The 15,961-nt window shown below is 37.8% G+C and overlaps 1 protein-coding gene across 1 annotated transcript in view; it reads left to right on the top strand.

The window, feature by feature from the left end:
- The window catches only part of MCTP2 (multiple C2 and transmembrane domain containing 2), a 237,802-nt gene that overhangs the window by 39,446 nt on the left and 182,395 nt on the right, over positions 1-15,961 (top strand). Inside the window, exon 2 of the mRNA XM_035024053.1 lies at positions 14,868-15,418. Within this exon, the coding sequence (XP_034879944.1) occupies positions 14,951-15,418 (468 nt within the window). The 5' untranslated portion in view covers positions 14,868-14,950. The remainder of the gene's footprint in view (positions 1-14,867; positions 15,419-15,961) is intronic.

Here is a 15,961-nt window from a genome sequence, read left to right as displayed (position 1 = left end):
TGTAGCCAGAGAAGCACGTACCTTTAGCAAGAGTATTACGTCCATCTACCTCTAACCATGATCAAGTGTTCTCAGCTTGACCAACATCCTTCTTCCCCTTCAGCCTAATTTTATCTGTTGCCTTCAGTTTTTCCTTTCCTACACCCTTCAGAAGTTACCCCAGTCAGGCTTTCTTTCCCCTCCTGCCCCCACAACAAGTCATACCAAGATTACCAATAAGCTCCATTGCGCCACATGGATGCTTTCAGGACTGGTGTTATCTGCAGGCAGCTCTTGATGCTCTTGACCACTTCCTCTATAAAATACCCTTCCTTTGTCTGCTCTGTTTTGGTTTCTAGTTGTCATAAGGTGACACCGTGCTTTTTCATCCTCTTTGGCTATATCATATTAATGTCCTTTGCAAGTTTGTCCTGCTCTAACAGATTGTTCAGTGCTGGAGTTCATTAAGGCTCATGCCATCTTTCCATTTCATACTCTTCTTGGCAAGGTCGTCCATTACTATGCCTGCAGTGACCATAATATGAATGCCAATCTCTCCAAACTCTTGTTTCTAGACCTGATCTCTCAGCTCCACAGTCATGTACTCAGCTACCAAATGGCTTCTCCAGTTGAACTTCTGAAACAAAGAGAAACCAAGACTGATCCCACAATATGCACTTGTGAGTGAATAGCTCTAGTATTTTTTTAATTGGGCTGGACTCAATCCTGACATCCTCCTTCCTCTCATTCCTTTTATTGAGTCCTTTTAACTCAATATCATTACTGTTGCTCAGTACCTCCCTTCTTTTCTTTACTGATTAAACAATAAAACAGAAGAATCAGAAAAATATAGGTCTAAGCAACACAATCAGCTTCAAATAATTGACATATAGAGAACCCAAGAACTGCAGATTGATTGTAAGTTGAGCCATAAATAAAGCCTCCCTTTGCAGAGGAATGAAAACATGAATTTTCTATTCTGACTTAATTCTTAGGAATTAAGCTAAAAGTGAATAACACGAAGATAACCAGATAATCCCATTTCTTTTTTAGAATGAAGTACTATACCTCTAAAAACAAACAAAAATAACAACAACAACAACAAAAACTATCCTATAGAAGAATTTAAGATGGAAATTAGGAAGTATTTTAAATGGTAATGAAAATATGACACACCAAAACTTGTTTGATGCAACTCACTCAGTGCTTAGAGGGAAATTGTAGCATTAAATGGATAAATAAAAGAATAGTACAATCCAGAAATAAATGACCTCAAAAAGATGGTAGGAATTAGAAGCCATATATAAAAGTCAATTGTTTTCCTCTATACTAGCTACTGAAAACTAAAATATAATACAAATATCAGTAACTGCAAAACTATGAAGTACCTAGAAATTAATTTGACAAGATATGTGCAAGTTGCCTATTATGCAAATTTATATATATGTAACTGATGATCAATTAAAGACTGTTAAGAGTTATAGATACCGTATGATTCAGTGATCATGCTACTTGGTATTTATGCAAATCAGCTGGAAATTTATGTTTGCACAAAAATCTGTGCACCAATGTTTACAGCTTTATTCATAATTGCCATAAATTTGAAACAACCAAAATGTCCTTCAGCAGCTGAATGGATAAACAAACTGTGGCATATCCATACAATGGAATATTATTCAGCAACAAAAATAAATGAGCTGTCTATCAAGCCACAAAAAGGTATGAAGGAAATGTAAATAAATATTACTAAGTGCAAGAAGCCAGTTTGAAAAGCCTGTATGATATATGTTTCCAACTATATGACATTCTGGAAAAGACAAAACTATAGAGATAGTAAAAAGATCAGTGGGGGGCGCCTGGGTGGCTCAGACGGTTAAGCGTCTGCCTTCGGCTCAGGTCATGATCCCAGTGTCCTGGGATCGAGTCCCGCATCGGGCTCCCTGCTCCTTGGGAGCCTGCTTCTCCCTCTGCTTCTCTCTCTCTGTCTCTCATGAATAAATAAATAAAATCTTTAAAAAAAGATCAGTGGGTGCCAGGGGCGCATGGGGAGGGGAGGGAGGAATGAGTAGGTGGGGCAGAGGGAATTTTTAAAGCTGTGAAACTGTTCTGTATGATACTATAATGGTGGATTCATGGCATTATACATATGTCCAAACTCAGAAATGTACAATACAAAGAGTGAACCCTAGGGTAAATTATGGATTTTAGTTAGTAATACTTCATCAGTTGTAACAGATATACCACATTAATGACAGATGGCAGTAATTGGAGAACTTTTGTTGAGGAGAAGAGGGGATATATGGGAACACTCATACTTTTGTGCAGTTATTGTGTATACCTAATACTGCTCTAAAAAAAAGTCTATTAAAAAAAAAAAAAGACCTAGGGCGCCTGGGTGGCTCAGTTGGTTAAGCGGCTGCCTTCGGCTCAGGTCATGATCCCGGAGTCCCGGGATCGAGTCCCGCATCGGGCTCCCTGCTCGGCAGGGAGTCTGCTTCTCCCTCTGACCCTCCCCCCTCTCATGTGCTCTCTCTCTCTCTCAAATAAATAAATAAAATCTTTAAAAAATAAAAAAATAAAAAAAATAAAAATAAAAAAAAAAAGACCTAGAAAGTAACCATATTCATGGGGAGGAAGATAACAGTATCTTGAAACTGTCCTCAGATTAATTTGTAAAGCAACTGCCAACCAAAATGTTCACCACTTTTGTTTGGGATTGGGGGCATTAGACAAATAAATAGATCTAAAATTTACATGGAAGAGTAGAGAAAAAAGAAACCGCAACAAGGTGGGAACGTTACCCAGCTAGATATCAAACCTATAGTAATTAATTATGTGATATTGTCACAAGTATCAGTAACCAGGTACAGACCTTACATATGGAAATTATATACCTGATAGGGATGGTCTTGTACGTCACTGGAAGGTAGGGTAGGTTTTATTAAAAAAGGTTCCTTGAAATTTGATTGTTTACGTAGATAAAAAATAAAATCTCACCCCCCTCTAAAACTGTAAGTAAACAATTTAGGTAGAACAAATGACTGTGAAATGCAAAACTTCAGAGCTTTTCCAAGAAAATATATGAAAATATATTAGTGATCCTGGGGATTTTTAAACCATACCCACCACATACATGCCATACACACAAACACAACATGCGAAGAAAAAAATACCGATAAATTGGACTCATCAAAGTTTTTTCAGATGTGAATCATGACACCACATACATTTTTTTAAAAGTTACGTATTGGGTAGAGAGTTTTGCAGCTGAAAGTACTAAGGAAGCATTATTATCAAAATAATGTACTGTTTCAAATAAGAGAAAACAAAGCTATCAACCCATAGAGTAATGGGTCCCCTTTCACAATTTCAGATTGGCAAATATTAAAAAAAAAAAAAAAAAACTTGCAATAGACATTGCACAACAGGAACTTACCGGCTGATGTTGGGTATATTAACTAATATGTCTACTTTGGAAAACAGTTTGGCAATATCTAGCTAGTCAACTTTAGGATACACATAACCTACAAGTCAACAATTCAACTCTGAGGTAGGGTGTTTCTCAGTGAGGGACAAGTCTCTCTTGTAAGACACCTTTCAAAAACTCTGATTTGCACCCACTGTGCATGAGTTATGCCCACTACTGTGGTCATTAAAATAACCATTCTTCACATGTTTCTAGCCACTTTTAGTGGGGTAGTCCAGAGCTGATGGAAAAATCTCTGGGAAAAACCAACATTAGCACCAGAAGACAAGTTTAAGAATAGCTTTTAAAGTCTAACTCTGTTTTTAGTAGGAAAACAGAGTAAGCATCTTAAGTATCCAGCTGCAGGAAAATTTATAAATAAATTATAGCACCTTCTCACAACAGAGTATTATACCACCTTTAAAATGACTTTAATAAAGCTACATTTATCGTTGTGGTTACAGTTCCTAAAGGTAATGTTGATTGAAAAGCATGGGATAATATACTACTTATATAAAATGTATAATAAATTGAGTTTATAATCTTGAAAAATAGTACTGTGTTTATCCTTGAATAATATATAACAAAATACATGAATACAGTAAATGCAGTTTTAGAATATTGATTACTTCCAGCCGGGCATGATGGGAAAGTCATAGAGAGGAGCACACAGAAAATGTAATTGTATTTAAATTTTTATTCCAGAAGGTGTGTCACTGGTATGTTCATGTTCTATAGTTTTCTATACACACTGAAGAAACTGAAGTATAAAAGAACAGGAATAGGAGTGGATGTGGGAAATCATAACCAAGGCTGAGAATGTTTCAATAGAGCTAATCCAGAGATCTGAGAATTATTGCAGACTGAGTTGAATGAAAAATGTCAGGCAGGCCAATATGTATGGTCAGAGGCCTTTACAACTATTTAGAACAGGAAAAACCAGGAAAGATTAGAAAAGATCTCATGTAGGGTAAATATAGCAATAAAGTGTTGGACCCCCCACTTATTTAGTATTTATTGCATGTTTGCAAAGTACTTTGATGGATATGATCTCCCTAGATCCTACCAAGGGATATGGTGAGAAAACAAAAGACTTAAGTAGGAAAAGAAGTCCATGGTACTTGACATAGGGGTAAGTTATTTCTTAGCTTTTTTACTTAATTTCTTTAGGTGCAGTTAAAGTGAAATACAGTGTCCTGAAGAAATTTGCATTTATGGTCTCCAAGAGCCAGTGTTTATACTTCTGTAATGAGTATAAAGAATTAGAGAGCTGCTAGAATTCTAGACTGAGATCATTTAATTTAAAGAGATACGGTAGAAAGCACTGGGAAAAACAGTGGCCCACGTGGTCTCTGTGTTCCCCGATAACACTGAGATGTCCTGCAAGGTCCAACATGAAGTTGGCTGAGTTTTGCTGCCAGAGCACATTTCCCCAGAAAGTTGGGTTACTTCTCAGCGGTTAGGTTTCTGGTTCCTCTTGAATGTGTCTGTATGCCACTCACAATTAAACATGGCCTGTAGAATACCACAAATTTGATCAACTTTTTCTCCTCTTTCTACCTCCCTTGAAAACCCATCATCAGTTTATTCTTTAAGTTGAGCTTCCTGTCTGTTATTGCTTGTATTTTTTAAAATTTCAATGCTGTAATAAGATTTTGCTCTTCTCCTCCATCTCCTCCTCCTCCTCCTTTTTCTTCCCTGTTTTGTTTTCTTTCCCTCTTGGTAAGAAACGAATCAGAATAATTTAGAATATTTCCATTTCTTCTAAATCTGTCCATTTTGGAAACTTATGCTAAATAGTGCATTGAGGTTCTAGCTGGGAGTCCCTAAGACTGCTCCCAGATTTCGTGGCTCTTTAAGGAGGACTCACAGGAGTCAGTATTTGGTATTACAACTATGATTTACTCTAGGAGAGGATACAGAACAAAATCAGCAAAGAGAAAAGTGCACAGGAAGTCTGGAGGAAACCAGGCACAAGTTTCCCAGTGGGGTCAGATAAGACATGTTTAATTCCTCTAGCAATGAATTGTGACAACACGTGTGATATGTTGTCTACCAGGGATGCTCATTAGAGAATTTTTTTCCACTGGGTTTTTATTGGGAACTGGTCACATAGGTACCCTCTAGCATGGACCAAAATTCCAGTGTCTTAGAGGGAAAGCAGGTATTCAGCATAAATTTTTTGCATGTACAATTTAGGCACAGTGAGTCACTCTTACTCTCACAATGAGTCCTTTCAGTTAGGGTGATTGGAAACCTTCCAAAAACTTAGATTCCCAGATACCAGCCAAGGACTAACCTTGCAAGCAGGATTAAGACCTGCTAATCGTGCTTATCTGCACAATTATTTTATTCTTTTGTTGAATGGAATGTTAACTCATCAGGGCTTGTTTAAAAATCATGTATACCTTTTGTTAAACTCATTCTGGTCATTTCAGAGAGAGAGAGAGTAATTGTGGTTATCCTATCAGAGGTTGGAATAAGAGTGTAAGTCCAGGGATCTGAATGCTTCAGAAACCTCAGCCCTTCTCCTTTCCTCCAATCCTCTCCCAAGTGGAGTATGAATTATGAATGATTGATAAAGAGAGGGGCAATTCTGGGACCATTTTCTATAGATGAGATTCCAAAGAGACTAGCGATGGGGCAGAGTATGGCGTTAACCAGAGGAGACAGGAACTGCTTCTCTGTTAACGCATTTTGTTTGTTTCCAAGAACATATGTAGTGGGATTACAAAATGCATCCAGTCCTTTTGGTTGATCTTAATTTTGGAGGGGTTTCTGTCCCTATGTTATATTTAATAATATGTCTAATATGTAGAATAATCTCTTCTCCCTCAGTTGGATTACAAATTTAGTAGCATGTTGAATGATTGATTGGGAAGCTGCATTTTTAGGGGAAAAAAAGCCAGATTTATTTTAAAAGCAGATGCATTTTCTGTTTCTTATATGAAACTTACCTGGAGAGACCTTTCTATTAAAGGTAGTCTCCTTTAGATGATGTTTTTGTGGTGGGGAAGTTGTTTCTACTACAAGCACAATTAAATATAGTTAGATGTAGAGATTCTTATCCCTGTTCTATCAGAATGCTAAATAATCCTTCCATAGAATATCATTTGCCTTTATGCTTTCCCATAGGATGACTGCATGCCATCAGATTTTCGCTTTTATTGAATTTAGTTTAAATTTTTCTTCCCCCCATTTTAACAGGATGTGATATGAAATTTTCTTTCTACTAGTGATAAAAAATATCATAATGATTAACTACAAAGATAGTAATGACACATTCTGACTAGTTGTAACTACTTGCTCTGTCATTTGATATTTAGATTGTGAAAACAAAACCTTTTCTTCATATTTATGCTAAAGGAGAATTTTGAGAAGTACAGTCTCCATCAGTGTTATTGAATAATATGCATAATAATCACTTACGCTCTTGTCATTCTCAGACCTCTTTCCTCCTTTGTGTTTCTTATTCACATAGTGGTGGTAGTGCAGGTTCAATCAGATACTTTGGGACTGGTGCTTAAAATGTTTGCTGTTCTTTTTCCATTTGGCCAATTGCTAGCAGCCAGCTGGGGAGGATGTCTGGGTTTAAACCATGATAAATGAAACTTCCAGTAGACTTCTTGGCTTGGGGCCATTTCCTGTGCAGACCTTATCCTGCCATCAGTGGTTTGAAGAAGCAGAATGTTCTTTTCGTTCAATAAATGAAAGCTGAAGTTGGCCAGGTTGAGTAGCCACAGGTATGTCGTTTTGTGAAGAGATTCTGCTTCTAGTGCTGATGCTTGGCAGAGCATGGGTCACATTTTAACTTCGAACTCTTTGGATATTATGATGATAACCTATGGACGTATGTCCTCGTAGAAAATGGAACAAATATGTTTAAGTTTGTTTTTTAATATTCTTTGAGGAGAGAAAAACTGAATATCCAGATAGTTATATTTATCTCACCAGCTTTTTCATCAAGCCTAACTGGTCCTTGAATTTATTCTTTCTTTAGACTTTTTTTTTTTTAATTTTTAAAGATTTTATTTATTTATTTGACAGAGAGAGACACAGCGAGAGAGGGAACACAAGCAGGGGGAGTGGGAGAGGGAGAAACAGGCTTCCCGCCGAGCAGGGAGCCCGATGCGGGGCTTGATCCCAGGACCCTGGGATCGTGACCTGAGCCGAAGGCAGACGCTTAATGGCTGAGCCACCCAGGCGCCCCTCTTTAGACTTTTCTTTATTCAGAGGAGTGCATTGTTGATTGAAGGGACAATGTTTTCAGGTGTCAGAGAGACCACAGTCCAACACTGTATTAGCTTTATGCACACCTTTAAGACCACTTTTTTCTTCTGAGCACATGTTTTAGTATTCATATGTTTGTAGTTCTGTACATCTTGTTCTGTACTACTTGCACACTTGGGGGGAAATTATGGTTGGAATGATTTTGCAAAACTCACTAAGAGAGTTCAGGTTTCGGGTAAAATGGAATAAAACCGCTCTAACCTTTTCCCCTCACAGAACACAAGTATGAAGCCAGGGTAAAATGTTTGGTGAAGCTAGTTGAGGCCTCTGAAAAGTAAATATCAGCATGTAGATGAGGGAAGACACCACAATCGAAATATCACTGAACTCGAGGTGAGTTTACCATTTCTCCCTCTCTGCTAATCCCCCTGCCTGAATTCAATGCAGTCCACAGCCTAGGAGTCAGTGTCGAGGGGCACCTGGCTGGCTGTAGAACATGCGACTCTTGATCTTGAGGTTGTGAGTTCAAACCCCATGTTGGGCGTGGAGCCTACTTAAAATTTAAACAACAAAAACAAAATCTAAGAGTCAGTATTGGAAGCAGACAGAGAAAGAGCCAAGAGACACCTTCTAGTTCTGGCTCAAGGAATAGAAAAGAGAAGCCCTAAAGTTCAGAGAGAAGGGAGAAATCCCCCATCTTTTTGTCTCCCTTTTCTCTATTTTGTCATGCCCTGGCAATCTTGTGGCAAAGGCAGTAGCCACAGAAGCAGCTGACAGTGGGAAACAGCAGGAGCCAAAGCAATGAGTGAGGGGGATGTCCTTCCTATTTTGTGAAGCTGTAATTTTGAGGGCAGGGCTAAATCGTTGCTTTTTTCCCTTTTCCTTTTGTTTGTTTATTTTGCTTGTTTAAAAATTTTTTTTTTAAAGATTTTATTTATTTGTGAGAGAGACAATGAGAGAGAGAGAGCATGAGAGGGGGGAGGGTCAGAGGGAGAAGCAGACTCCCTGCTGAGCAGGGAGCCCAATGTGGGACTCGATCCTGGGACTCCAGGATCATGACCTGAGCCGAAGGCAGTCGCTTAACCAACTGAGCCACCCAGGCGCCGTATTTTGCTTGTTTTAATATGTCTCCGTCCTCCCCCTACTCTGGTGGCATCACAGAAGTGGGTTGTTTCTGATTAGAGGATTGAAAAAGGGTGTTCCAGGGTACTAGAGAGTATCAGGGGAGACATCTGAGAGGAGGAGCTCAGGAAATGATTCCATAAAGTTTGTGAATTTCTGAACTCACTACAACCTGGACATTCATCCGTCTGATCATGATTAGTATACCATCTACTTTGAGAATGTAGTTAATGAATAAAATTCCATGCAAGTCTCAGTAACTTCTACATGGTGTGCACGCAGGGCAGATTTGAATGGCCCTTTCTAGCTTTTGAAAACAACACTGACATCGGCTCACAGAATGTGGGTTGGAATTTGTGGTGAGAAGGTGATCAAATCAAATGCCTGGCAAAACAATAATATCAACATTCTTCATAGATTTAAATAAGGCACAAGATTTTATAAGAATATTCAGAATGTTGGGGCGCCTGGGTGGCTCAGTTGGTTAAGCGACTGCCTTTGGCTCAGGTCATGATCCTGGAATCCCGGGATTGAGTCCCACATCGGGCTCCCTGCTCGGCGGGGAGTCTGCTTCTCCCTCTGACCCTCCCCACTCTCATGCTCTCTCTCTCTATCTCATTCTCTCTCTCAAATAAATAAACAGAATCTTAAAAAAAAAAGAATATTCAGAATGTCTAGGATATAATCCATGTTGGAATATAAAGAACTATAAAATTCTCAAATCACATGGGAAAAGACAATGGATGACAATGAAAATATAACTTTAAAGCAGCTGTTATAAAAATGCTCCAGTGAATAATGATGAGTTCTGAAATAAAAGGTAAATTGAAATGTATCTGTAAAGAAATAGGAGATATGAAGTAGCACCAAATGGAAATTTTAGGACTGAAAAGTACAATGGTCTCTAAACCTTGCCCCCTCTTACCCACCCCCACATTCCTTACTATATAAAGTCAGTAACAAAATGGAGATAACAGAGGAAAGAATCCATAAACCTGAAAGTAAATCAATAAAAATTATGCAGTGTGAACAATGGAGAGGAGAATGATTGAAAAATATTGAACAGAGACCCTCGGACTGTTAGACAATTAACAAAAGATATAATGTTTATATTATTGGAGTCCCAGAAGGAAAAGAGAGTGTGGCTAAGGAGTATTCCAAGAAATAATGGCTGCAAAATTCCCAAGTTTGACAAAAGATATAACCTTACAGATTCAAGAAGCTAAGCTACCCCAAACAAGATAAACCCAAAGGATACACACCCAGGCATATCATAACTGTTTAAAACTGAGGACAAAATCTTGAAAGCAGTCAGAGAAAAAGTGACACCTTATCTATAGGAGACAGTGATTCAAATGACAGATTTCTCAGCAGAAATCATGGAGGCCAGAGGAAATGTCTTACCATTTTTAAAGTGCTGAAATAAAAGTGCAGAGTCCAGGATTCAATGATAATATCCTTGAATGTGAAATGAAGATCTTCTCATATCAGGTAAAATCAAGAGAATTTGTAGTCAACAGACTTGCTATAAAATAACTAGTTAAGAAAATTTCTTAGACTGATGGGAACTGATATGAGAAATTTGGAATATTAAGAACAGAGGAAATGGTAAGTATAATAGGCCGTTCTTCTCTTCTTGAATTATTTAAAATATGGTTCATGATCGAAATCAAAGTAAAACCTTGTCTGATAGGAATTTTATAAAAAGAAATATAGACAAAATCACAATTGATGAATTAAAATGAACACTAAAAACGAAGGAAGGAAAAACAAGGAACGGAAACAGAAGAATAAAAAACAGTGGAAACAAATACATTGAGAAACCTTCATATAATACAAACATCAATTATTAAGTTAAATGTAAATGGTCTAAACAAACCAACTAAAAGAGTCTGTCAGATTGGATTTAAACAGCAAGAAGATATAACAATTATAAGCATGTATACAAATAACAAAAGTTCAAAATACAGAAGCAAAACCTGACAGAACTAAAGGAGAAATATACAAATTCACAGTTATAATTGAGAGACCCAGCATTTCTCTCTAGGTAATACTAGTAGAAAGAAAATCAAGAGTATAGAAGAATTGAGCCATCAACCAACTAGATCTAATAAACATTTATATAACACTCCATTAAATGCTAATTGACCAAAATATTTCTAAATGACTATAGAAGCAATCCTTTTTAACATATTTGCAAGTTAAGCCATGAGATGTGAATTAAATAATGTATTTGTGTCTTGCTAATGTGAAATGCAAGTTTATGTTTAGATTTTACAAAGCAGGAAAAAGTGGTAAATATTTTCAAATCTGGAATAACTCAGTGTGAAATAAGTGAAATAACAATTTAAAAACTAGCTAACATTATCTTAAATATTTTCTCTGTGCCAAGAACTGTTCTAAACACATTATATAGACTAATTCATTCAGTCCTCACAAGAGGCCAATGAAGTAGTTATGGTACAGTTCCGTAAAATGTAAATAATAATGAGATACAGAGCTCTTGAATAAATTAAGATATCAAAATTGGAAATTATGACAACAGTATCAGTAATGATAAAAAATAGCTTTTCTTGGCTGAATACTTTCTCTGCATTTGACACTGTGCCTCACACCTTGTCTCATTTGGTTTGCACACTAGATATTATAATCTCCATTGAATAATTGGTGAGGAAATTGAGGCTTACTACAATGACTTGCCCCTAATAGTACATCTAAGTAAAATGTGGCAAAGCAAAATTCCAGATCATGAAATCAGTCTCTGGAACCCAAGCTCTTCATCTCTGCATTACCTTCTGAAGATACGCATTTCATCCTGGAAGAAGCTATTGCCTCGACTGGTGGTCATCCAGTGATCCAGCAAAAGCTGTAGACTTTCATAGTGCTGCTCTTCAAAATGCAGTGACTTCCCAATGACTAAATATCCTGTCCTAGAGTAAGATAGGGCTGGGTACAAATGCTTGGAGTCCTTGATTTTAGAAAATGTGTTTTCTTGTGGCTCTTGGCCTATTTTGTCCTCAGCCAAACATGGAATGTAAGTACAGGCCATATCAGAATTACCTGACCCTACTGTTCTTTTTCATATTGGAAGGATCTCTTATGAGCTATTTGACACCTAGAATATGGTTTATTTCTCCAAATTTGATTTTTTTTTTTTTTTGGATTAAACCCCTAAGACCTTCAGATAATTTTCTTTTTAAAAAATTTTATTAGTTTTCATTATGATAAGTGTACTCTTTAATCCCTATTCCCTATTTCCCCCATCTACCCACACACCTCCCCTCTGGTAACCATCAGTTTGTTCTCTTGGTTTCTCTCATCAGTTTGTTCTCTTGGTTTCTCTCTCTCTCTCTCTCTCTTTCTCTCTTTCCTTTGATCATTTGTTTCTTAAATTACACATATAAATGAGATCTTACGGTATTTGTCTTTTTCTAAATTATTTCACTTAGCATTGTACTCTCTAGCTCTACCCGTATTGTTCCAAATGGCAAGATTTCCTTCTTTATGGCTGTGTGTTTGTGTGTATCTTTAGCCGTTCATCTCCTGATGGGCATTTGGGCTGCTTCCATAGTTTGGCTATTATAAATAATGCTGCAGTAAACATAGGGGTGCATGTATCCCTTTGAATTACTGTTTTTGTATTCTTTGGGTAAATACCCAGTAGTGCAATTCCTGGATCAAAGGGTAGATCTATTTTTAATTTTTTAGGAACCTCCATGCTGTTTTCCACAGTGGCTGCATCAATTTGCATTCCCACCAGTAGTGCATGAGGGTTCCTTTTTCTCCACATCTTTGCCAATACTTGTTTCTTGTGTTTTGATTTTAGCCATTCTGACAGGTGTGAGGTGATACATCATTGTAGTTTTGATTTCCATTTCCCTGATGATGAGTGATGTTGAGCATCTTTTCATGTGTCTGTTGGCCATCTGGGTATCTTTGGAGAAATATCTGTTCATGTCTTTTGCCCATTTTTAATTGGATTATTTGATTTCTGGGTGATGAGTTATATAAGTTCTTTATATATTTTGGATACTAACCCTTTTTCAGATATGTCATTTTCAAATATCTTCTCCCATTCAGCAGGTTGCCTTTTAGTTTTGTTGATTGTTTCCTTCACTGTGCACAAGATTTTTATTTTGATATAGTCCCAATAGTTTCTTTTTGCTTTTATTTCCCTTGCCTCAGGTGACATAGCTAGAAAAATATTGCTCTGTCCAATGTCAAAAAGATTACTGCCTGTGTTGTCTTCTAGGGTTTTTATGGTTTCAGGTCTCACATTCAGGTCTTTAATCCATTTTGAGTTTATTTTTGTGGATGATGAAAGAAAGTGGTCAATTTAATTCTTTTGCATCCAGATTTGACTTTGATTTGATCCTTAATGAGACCAATCTGTAATATGTCAAATTACCCACTTTCCTGCATAGCATTTACCACTCTGTATAATTACATATGTATTTGTGAAGCATTCCTGTCATTCATGGGGACTGTTTGTGGGGAAACACTTTTAATCATACATTCTCAAGTTAAGGGTCTGAAGCTTACATTTCTTGAGATTTCCCTTACAGTTTTGTCAATTTTTCTGACTTGGTACATTGGAACAAGAACGGATTTCTCACTTCTATAAATGATTTTCTCTTCAGTCAACCTTATTTTACTATAAAGTTTTAAGATATCAGGTGGAATTTTTGTCTGTGTGAGTATGTGTTTGTCCTTCAAAATGCACCTGTTATGCTGGAAAACAAGATGGTAAGTTTAAAGCAGGGATTGTCCAACTACAGTCTGCTCCACTTTTGTAAATCAGGTTTTATTGGAACACAGCCACACTGATTGAGGTGTTGTCCATGTCTCCTTTGGTGCCAAAACAGCAGAATTGGTAATTGTGACACACCATGTGGCCTGTAAAGTTTAAAATATTTACTAACTGGTCTTATACAGAAACTGTTTGCCTACCCTGGTTCAGACATTAAAAGGCACCAGTTATTTGATAATACCGATTAAAGATGCTGTTATTGTGGTAGTAATTTTTGGCTCTGCGTTCCCTGGATAGGACATAAGAAAGTAGTCTTTTTTCCCCCAAGTTTAATTCAGGAAACAAACAAATATTGTATGTGTAGAAATTATGTGTGTGTGTGTGTGTGTGTGTATGTATATGTATGTATGTATATTTAGGGTATACAACATGATGATTTAATTATTTATGCATTATGAAATGAGTACCACAATCAAGTTAATTAACATATCCATCACCTCACATAGTTACTATCTGTGTGTATGTGTGGAAGATCTACTCTCTGAGCCAAACTTCAACTATACATGGCTATTATTGAGCACTGGGTGTTGTACGCAAACAATGAATCATGGAACACTACATCAGAAACTAATGATGCAATGTATGGTGACTAACAACATAAAAAAAAAAAAACCAACAAGAGATCACAAGTTTTGGTGAGGATGTGGAAGAAAGAGAGGCCTTGTGCACTATTGGTGGGAAGGTAAACTGACACAGACATGTGGAGAACAATATGGAGGTTCCTCAAAAAACTAAAACTAGAAGTATCATATGGTTCTGGGTATATATATCCTCCCAAGATGAAACCAGCATTTCCTCCCTCCCTTGTTCACTACAGCATTATTCACAGTAGCCAAAATAAGGAAACAATCTAAGTGGTTATTGAGGGACGGATGGATTAAAAAATGTGAGGTATATAAACAATGGAATATGAGTTAGCCATATGAATAGGAGGAAATCCTGCCATTTGCAACAACATGGCTGAACCAGGAGGGAGGACATGATGTTGAGTGAACCAAGTCAGAGAAAGCAGTCTTCTTATGAAACACTCTTTTCACATCAACCTCATAGTTCCATTCATTACTAGAATTTTTCTGTAACTACTCTGATAAAAATCTGAAAAATTCAGTTTCTTAAAAATGCTTTTAAAAAAATATTTGCAGACATTACCAATCAAATGTTTGGTCACTTAGTGGAAAGTGTGAGACTTTCCAATCATATTTTACACTTTAATGTACTTGGATGCTGCCGAGAAGGCTCATTTATGTTCTCTCTCCTTAGATCGTGTTTTCTAGGAGCCACAGAATTGTTTCCTGTAGAGAGGCGCTCTCTCATGGAGTGACTTGCTGGGTCTTCATGCAGTCATGGATATGGATAAACCGTCTGTCTGGGGCTCTTTGAAACAGCGGACCAGGCCTTTGTTAATCAACCTGAGCAAGAAGAGGGGGAAAAAGAACTCCAACAAGCCCCTAGACTTACGAGCAAGGCGTTCCCTGGACCGCCGCCTCAGCCTCTCTGTCCCCGACCTCCTGGAGGCAGAGGCCTTGGCCCTGGAGGGGCGGCCTTACTGTGGGCCCCAGTCATCCTACACCTCGGTGCCCAGCAGCCTGTCGACAGCAGGGATCTTTCCCAAGAGCAGCAGTAACTCCTTGAAACAGTCTGAAGACGAATTGGATTGGAGCCAGGAAGAAGCGGGACACCTCCACGTGGTGGAAACAGACTCGGAGGAGGCCTACGCTTCTCCCGCCGAGGACAGGAGGCCTTCCAGCAATGGCATCTTGGATCCGCTCCAGAAAACTCCCGTTGAAGAGGATACACTGGAAGAGCCAGAGGTGAGACCAGGGCTCGGCACTTTCCTGTTCCTTTTTCTGTTTTCTCCTTTCTAAGTGTACTCATTGCCCTTGGAAAACTTGGTTAGGAGTTATTTTTTGTGGTTAGCTTGGACGGAGAGAATGTCATTTATAAGAATTTAAATTCAGGTAATATTGATTGCACCCACTGTTCCCATTCGTTTTAGGGTTGACCTCTGTGCATTTTAAAACTATTACAAATAACCTCTCTGGGATACTTTAAGACATTAAAAGCCCTGTTGGATGAGTTTGCCTTTTTCCATCTCCCTGGCAAAGAAATTAAAAGCATAACTTTTCCTCGAACATTTTGCTTTAAGTGTGTGTGTGTGTGTGTGTGTCTCCACCACTGCTCAATCCTACAGTAGACAAAAATGCATATGAATATTCCTAAGAAATGTATGAATGTATGTCTCCCTTTGACTGTTGGAGAGTTTGAACTTGCTCCTATGTCACGTGTATGTGTGTGCATTTCTGTGTGCTTTTGCACACGTGCACATTTGCCCGTGGACAGCCTCACTTGCATTC

Source organism: Mirounga leonina, unplaced genomic scaffold (genome assembly GCF_011800145.1).
Source record: "Mirounga leonina isolate KUSES-001 unplaced genomic scaffold, KU_Mleo_1.0 Mir_178, whole genome shotgun sequence".
NCBI classification, from domain to species: Eukaryota; Metazoa; Chordata; class Mammalia; order Carnivora; family Phocidae; genus Mirounga; species Mirounga leonina.
Note: the sequence above shows the minus strand (reverse complement) of the source record. Positions and strands in the feature narration are given on the sequence as shown.